Source organism: Perognathus longimembris, chromosome 19 (genome assembly GCF_023159225.1).
Source record: "Perognathus longimembris pacificus isolate PPM17 chromosome 19, ASM2315922v1, whole genome shotgun sequence".
In the NCBI taxonomy this organism is placed as follows: Eukaryota; Metazoa; Chordata; class Mammalia; order Rodentia; family Heteromyidae; genus Perognathus; species Perognathus longimembris.
This window is the reverse complement of record NC_063179.1, coordinates 46,887,213-46,895,050: the sequence shown is the minus strand read 5'-3', so window position 1 is coordinate 46,895,050 and position 7,838 is coordinate 46,887,213. Positions and strand designations below refer to the sequence as shown.

At 41.8% G+C, this 7,838-nt stretch overlaps 2 protein-coding genes across 5 annotated transcripts in view; both read left to right on the top strand.

Moving 5' to 3' along the window:
• The first annotated feature begins 350 nt into the window (after positions 1-350).
• The window catches only part of Trappc13 (trafficking protein particle complex subunit 13), a 36,646-nt gene continuing 29,158 nt past the window's right edge, over positions 351-7,838 (top strand). For all 4 annotated transcript variants that reach the window (XM_048368296.1, XM_048368293.1, XM_048368294.1 and 1 more), the window contains exon 1: positions 351-458. In XM_048368296.1, the coding sequence (XP_048224253.1) occupies positions 413-458 (46 nt within the window). In that variant the 5' untranslated portion in view covers positions 351-412. The remainder of the gene's footprint in view (positions 459-7,838) is intronic.
• Shld3 (shieldin complex subunit 3) lies at positions 355-6,100 on the top strand. The gene is made up of 2 exons (XM_048368299.1): positions 355-458; positions 4,772-6,100. The coding sequence occupies exon 2, from the start codon at positions 4,890-4,892 to the stop codon at positions 5,640-5,642; it is 753 nt and encodes a 250-aa protein (XP_048224256.1). The 5' UTR covers positions 355-458; positions 4,772-4,889; the 3' UTR covers positions 5,643-6,100.

The following is a 7,838-nucleotide window of genomic DNA, read 5'->3' as shown; positions in this document are numbered from 1 at the left end:
TTGAGTGGACTACGTCTCACTGCACGCAGTGGTATGCATATGTAAAAACTACAACTCCCAGCATGCCACGCTCCCTGTCTTCGCTACCCCGCCGCTCCGCCTCGTAGGCTTTTGCCTGCGTCCCGCCCGGCGTTGGTTTCGACCAGTCCTAACGTGCGGTTTTTAGGTGGAAAATGGCTTTCCTGAATGCTTCACGTCCGTGAGGCCTTAGGAATGGCCTCGGGGGAAGGAAGCCGTTGGAGCTGGAAAGGGCGTAGCAACATTTAAGCCCTTCGGTGACCACCCGCGGGAAGCCGCCGCGAGGAGCGCGCCGGACGCGGCCTTCCCTGCCGCCCGCGGGCCGGTCTGCCTTCCCCGGGCCGCGGCCGACCCCGCCAGCCCCCGGAGGCCGTCGCGCCGAGGGCCGGTCACCATGGAAGTGAACCCCCCCAAGCAGGAGCACCTGCTGGCGCTGAAAGGTACACTTGGGTGGTCGTGGATCCCCTTGCTGTTCCCCTCTCGGAGACTCGCGTGGACGCGGCCGCCGCGCGTCGCAGGCCTCGCCCCAGGCCCGGCCGCGCTCGCCTCGGCGGCCGCACGCGGGTCTCCCCCCCTTGTTGGGCTTCGGTGCCGCGCGGCCTCCCGGCCGGGCCCCCGCCGCTCCCGCCTGCCAGTCCTCCTAGCCGCCCGGGAGCCTGAGGTCGCAGGATGACAGTGGGAGCCGCCGAGGCTGCGCGGCCCGGGGGACTCTGACCCCCGCCCACAGGCCGGAAAGCCGGGGAGCAGTGGCTCCGGCGGGACCAGGACCGCGCGCGGGCCCCGAGTTCAAGCCCCGGGGTCGGCGCGCGCTCACGCACATGCACACACGCACACGCGCACACGAACATGCACACACGCGCGCGCGCACACGAACATGCACACACGCACACGCGCACACGAACATGCACACACGCGCGCGCGCACTTGCAAAAAAAAAAAAGCAAGCCGTTTCCTAGATTGTAGTTGGCGGCGGCGGTCCACCCTGCTGCCAGTACTCACCAGACTAGCCTGCCAACTGAGGCGTGGGCCAGATTAAATTACAGCCGGCCTCGGGAGAGGCGTTTTCTGCGCTGTCTGTGGCGCGAACGAAGCCCCCGGACTTTGCCTTTTATCCGCAGAGCCACAGGATTTAGAAATACGTTGTGCCACGATGCGTAATTTAGACATACTGCAGTTCACTGGGTGTGACATACGTCCAGAATCTCAACCTTCGTTTTTCTAGACTCCACAATTTTGAGTAAGTCTTGATGATTTGACTGAATCCTTCGTTAGGGAAAATCATCAGGACAGAGTTTTCTGGATTTCGCATTATTTTTTACTTCAAATGTTTTCGACTTTCTTTCGTGTCTTCTACCACAAACACAACCTTTTTATTTCTTGGATCCTCTGCTCGTCAATGTCTTCTTGCATTGAGGTGGAGAAATGCTAGATAGATACTTGAATTCGTTTGAATTGCACTTAGGTTTCTGAAGGTATCCATATTGAGACACTTCTCCCCTCTTGATGTAGACATCAACCATCCCATTTACCAACTCTGTGACAGAGGCATACACTGATGGCTGGAGTGGACAAGATTGTCTCAATGTAGAATGTAAAAACTTTGCAATATTAATATAGCAATGGAACCTGTAAGCTTAGTCTGAGCAGATGATGTAGACTAAAATAAACTATAGATAAAAGAAACCTACTGTATACTCACATCAAGTATGTATAAAGGCGGTTTAAGCAACTTTTCCAAGATCACATTTCTAGTAACACTTGAACATAGGGGCTTGCCTCTGCCATTGTATAGTGATGTATTATCTGCCTCCTAATGAGTGAAATAGCATTTTCAGGTTATTCATTACCTTACCAACTACTTTGATAGGAATTTGGAACCGTTATATTAGTTGCTGGATGCGACTTTATACAAATTAGACACTATTAAACACAAATTCTAAGTATATAAAGTTCAGTTGCCATTGGAAATTTTTAGTTTTCTGTTGTTTCTGATGCTTAGCTTTCTGTTTCAAAAACACAAGATTTACTGACCTGGGAATGTGGCTTAGTAGTAGAGTGCTTGCCTAGCATGCATGAAGCTCTGGGTTCAATTCCTCAGTACCACATAAAGTGGCTGAAGTAGTAGAGTGCAGTCCTTGAGCAAAAGAAGCTCAGGGACAATGCTCTGGTCCTGAGTTCAAGCCCCAGGACTGGCAAACACACACACACACACACACACACACACACACACACACACACACACAATATCTAGTAAAGAATATTTGAGCAGACTAAAAGGACAAGTGCTTTTACACTGACAGTTTCTCATCTTTGGTACTGTTCTTCCCCCAATGTTTTAGTTAACAAAGAATTTTCACAAGTTCTAATTTTACTGGTGCCAAAAAAAAATCAACTTGTTTTCTTTCTTATATATTAAAATGTAAGCTGGTAAGATTGTATCTTGTTGCTCATTAAAAAAAAAAACAAAGAATATTATTTAAATGAAACTCTTACAACTTCAGTTGACCCTGAGTACAATAAGGAATATATTTGGATAACAATGAAGGAATTTTCAGTGTCCTACACAATTTAAGGAAGGGAAAGAAAAATAAACATATTATCCTTGAGAGAACGTTACCACATATTTAAATCCCTATTAAAATTATGATTGTTAAGAATTATATTCATTTACAAATTCGAGTTACCAAACCTGTTAGAGGATAGGATTATGTGATAGTTGTTTCTTAACTCTTCAGAATTCTACTTAGGATCTCTTATGATATGACAGGTGTAGCTATCATTGCTATCAGACCAGCTGGGAGAACCCTCATTAATTAGTTTTCTAATGATTTGGGGTAGAAAAAGATTCATCCTCTTATTTTTTTTTTCTATAGTAGGTTAGGATATGAAAAGGCCTGCGTTATGAGTCCTACAACTTTAGTTAGGAAGCCCAACTTGAAAATCAGATCCTGGAATGCTTTATTTTTTAGCTTAGGTGTGCTGAAACTTCTTATCAGTGGCTTAAGTTGAAGGCAACTGAGAACTTCTGTGAGGGGAAAAAGTCTAGTCCTTACTTTTCCTCCAAAGTGAGATTCAGGAGCCACAGTACTAGAATTTTAATGCAGTTAAATTGCCCAGGCTCGGGGCTGGGAATATGGCCTAGTGGCAAGAGTGCTTGCTTCCTATACATGAAGCTCTCGGTTCGATTCCCCAGCACCACATATATGGAAAACGGCCAGAAGGGGCGCTGTGGCTCAGGTGGCAGAGTGCTAGCCTTGAGCTGGAAGAAGCCAGGGATGGTGCTCAGGCCCTGAGTCCAAGGCCCAGGACTGGCCAAAGAAAAAAAAAGAATAAAGTGCCCAGGCTATACAGAGAAGACTGTATTATAACCAGTTCCTGTCTGGTTAGAATGCACAATTAAATAAATCACATTTGTGTTTTCGGTATTTGCTGCTGAAAATGATGTACCATACTTAAATATCTATATATTTGGTAGAAGTCATAAAAATAAAGACAACTCATTTTCTTTTTTTTTCTTTTAATGGTTGTCTGGATTTTTTTCTTTTTTCCCCCTTTTTGTCAAAGTGAGGTACATAGGGGTTACAGTTTCATGTGTAAGGCAGTGAGTACATCTCTTGTTCAACTTGTTATATTACCTCCTTCATTCTGCCTCCCCCCTCCCCTTTCTCCTCTCCCCCCATGAGTTGTACAGCTGTTCACACCAAATGGTTTAGGGTTGGGAATATGGCCAATCGGCAAGAGTGCTTGCCCTCATATACATGAAGCCCTGGGTTCTGTTTCCCAGCACCACATATATAGAAAATGGCCAGAAGTGGCGCTGTGGCTCATGTGGCAGAGTGCTAGCCTTGAGCAAAGAGAAGCCAGGCATAGTGCTCAGACCCTGAGTTCAAGCCCAGGACTGGCCAAAAAAACCCCCCAAAAAACCAAAAACCAAAAAACCACACACACAAAACCTAAATTTACACCAAATGGTTTTGTAAGTATTGCTTTTGGAATCATTTGTCTTTTTATCCTTTGTCTCTTGATTTTGGTATTCCCTTCCCCTTCCCTAGTTCTACTACACATTTATATAGTATCCAGGGTTCTCAGATGAGGCAACTCATTTTCTCCTGTATAGATTAAAAATCACACTGATTTCATTGTACTCATTTCAGATATCTGAGATTTTTAAGTATTATATTATATGACTGCAATATTTTAAGAATCACTAGTGTACTCTTTTGTTTCTATTATAAGTTTTTTTTTGTTTTTCTCAGTCATGGGGCTTGAACTCAGGGCCTGAGCACTGTCCCTGAGATAGTGCTCTACCACTTTAAACCACAGCACTACTTTGGGTTTTCTGGTGATTAATTGGAGATAGGAGTCTCCTGGACTTTCCTTCCCAGGCCAGCTTCGAATGGTAATCCTCAGATCTCTGCCTGCTAAGTAGCTAGGATAACAGGTGTGAGCCACCAGCACCTGGCCTCTGCTATAGTTTTAAGACTAAGATAGCTTAATATGTTAGTATTAATACTTTGAAGTGTTTTATTTTTCTTGAACACTATAATTTTGAGCTGGAAGTGATTTTAATGAGCATCCAATTCATCCCCTGTTCTGTAGAGACAGGATTAAGTTTGTCAGTTACATTCACATTTACTGGTGGTATTTGATTAAAATTATATATTGCAACTGTTTTTTGTTTGTTTTTATTTTTCTCTGTTTGTATACAGGCTTTCTATACTGTATCTTATTTTTTGCAATACTTCCACTTTAGGTCCTGTTCCCTCTGATTTGGCAAGCGATACAGTCTTGTAATCATAAATTGCATTCTAGCTCTGAGAAGTTCAGCTAAGTAATTTTCTCTTCATTAAGAGTTATCGAATTACTGCAGAATGACTACACAAGTAATATTGCATTATCGACCATATGAGTATGATTGCACACACCTGCCAAAAATTGCAGAAAAGGCAATTCAAGACTTTCCTACTCATCCATTATCAAGATTCATTCCTTGGTTTCCTCATGATGGGTCCAAACTTCCACTCAAACCAAAAGGATTACCGCCTGTTATTTCTGGAGAAGCAGCTGAAAATGTGAAACAGAACTTGACCATTTCCGAACATGGTGTTAAAACACTGAGTTATGATTGCACAGTAGATCTTTTGGAGTTTCAACCAGCCTTGAAAAGGCAGCGCTTAATCCAGTCATACACCCTGTCTGAACAGACTAATTCAGGAAATCTGGATGAAAAATCAGGAAAAAGAAGACAATACAAGAAGAGATCTTGGAGTGTCACAATTGCCAGTAAAAATTGTGCCAAAAAGATTTTTCCTTTGTCTAAAAAATTGCAAGAAAGCATAAAGGCACTAAATTTGCACTCATTATATAGAGCAAGATGGACAATAGAACATACTGTTTGCGATAATCAATCTCTGGAAGACATTTGGGTGAAACTCAATCGAATTATTAGACACAATGAACTTCCTTCTTGTAATGCTACAATTCAGAGACATATAGGTCAGATATGGGTGTTCTGTGATATTCTTTACTGTGAATATGTGGGAAATCTTCTTAAAGTTAGATTAGATCTTAATGGAAAAATTAGTTTATTTGTGCATAAATATGGTGTTATTTTTAGTATGTAATGAATTCTACTGATTGTCAAAAAGGGAATATTCTGAATGAACCAAGTATGGACTGAAACCATGAGATAAATACAATTTTACTGACTAATGTATTTTCATTTTATAAAATTGAATGTTTCCATAATATAGCATATTTTTTACATTGTCAAGAAATGATTGTATAGTAAATACTTATGACTTATGTCTCAGAAATGATAAGTATAAGGTGAATTCCTAGGCTTGTCAATTAAGTAAAAAATTTTCTGGATTGTTTATTAACAGCATTCTTTTAAGTGGAGTTATGATAAATTATTGTTGATATGAATATTGAGGTAAAGTGCTCTGCCCTTTGTTACTTTCCAGTGAAAAAAAGTAGATTTTGATGATGAATCTAAAATCTAGTTTGACTGTACTTTTTCTTTACGAAAGTGTAATAACTTTTTTTTAAAGTAAAAATAAAAGCAGTATTGTTGGAAGTACTACTTAAGTGGCGTGAATGTAGTTAACAGAGAGAAAACAGACTCTTACAAATGTTTCCAGTGATTTATAAGTGGTAATATGTTATTGTAAAACCAAGGGACAAGAAGTCAAATTTGTCTCAATTATGAAGTATCTCTAATGTTATAACTTGTCCTGAAGGAAAGTATCACCTATGGATAAGAAGCCAACTTGTCTATTTAATACACATAATTCAATGCTTTTTCTTTTTGTGATATTGGGGTTGGAACCCAGGGCATCAAGCAAGTATCCTACCACTGAGCTATGTTTCTCAATTCAAGTAATTAAATCATAAAGACTGTTGATGCTGTTGTGTTACATAGCTGATTATTAGATCTGATAATCAAGTTTCTTGTAAGCAAAATGTTAATTAGGTTTATACATCACCTCATGAAAATACCCAAAGTAATTAAAAGGCAGTTTTGTAGAAGCATTTATTTAACAAATTTAAATGTGCATTTTGTGCTAGGTGCTAGGATATAGTAGGGAAGACAAGCATGGACCCTTAGGTCACAGAACTTACGTAGAGTACTATGAAATTAAACAAGCTCCCTAAGAAAAAACAGTAGAATTAGATGCACTAGAGAGACAGACACATATTTGCCTTATACTACAGTGTCTGACATAGAAGGAACTTGATAATACACAGTAAGTACTCCCTTTGAGAGCACTCTTCATAGCCTTGGCTAGCTAATAATACATGGAGCTTTTAATTAAAGAGCTTATCTTTTCCTAAATAGGCTTTATTCTATCCAAATTATTAGTTCACTTTTTACTGTCTTAGCTAAGACTGTTGTCTAAAAAATAATTATGTGAATCAATGCCTCAAGAAAAAAAGCACACACAAAAAGAACATAAGAGCTGGGCACAACTACTTACACTACGCAGGAGGCAGGATTGATAGGAATGAGGGGTGAGGTTCGAGGTCAGAGAGGGAGAAAACGTGTTGAGGCCAAATCTCAACCTATAAAATCTACTGAGTGGTGGATACATGCTTGTCATCCCAGCTGCATGAGAAGTGTAAATTAGAATACCAGTCCAGTCCATCCTACAAGATTCTACTAAAAAACAAACAAACAAAAACAAGATCCAAAAGTACTGTTGAGTGCCTGGCTTCTAAGCTCAAGGCCCTGAATTCATACCACAGTACCACCAAAAATAAAGCAAACTAATGGGGAAGAGGAGGTTTTTTTTGTTTTTGTTTTTTTTTTGGCAGTCCTGGGGCTTGGACTCAGGGCTTGAGCACTGTCCCTGGCTTCTTTTTGCTCAAGGCTAGCACTCTGCCACTTGAGCCACAGTGTCACTTCTGGCCGTCTTTTTCTGTATATGTGGTGCTGGGGAATTGAACCCAGGGCCTCATGTATATGAGGCAAGCACTCTTGCCACTAGGCCATATCCCCAGCCCCGGAAGAGGAGTTTTTATTTTTTAGGACTTAACATATCACAGAGTTGCTAATCAAGGGTTAAAAATTAGGAAATCGGGGCTGGGGATATGGCCTAGTGGCAAGAGTGCCTGCCTCGGATACACGAGGCCCTGGGTTCGATTCCCTAGCACCACATATACAGAAAACGGCCAGAAGGGGCGCTGTGGCTCAAGTGGCAGAGTGCTAGCCTTGAGCGGGAAGAAGCCAGGGACAGTGCTCAGGCCCTGAGTCCAAGGCCCAGGACTGGCCAAAAAAAAAAAATTAGGAAATCACTTCGATTAAACTATTATGTGCC

What these genes read in the sequence shown, in the direction of transcription:
- Shld3 (XM_048368299.1), top strand. Translation starts at nt 4,890, where the DNA reads ATGACTACACAAGTAATATTGCATTATCGACCATATGAGTATGATTGC.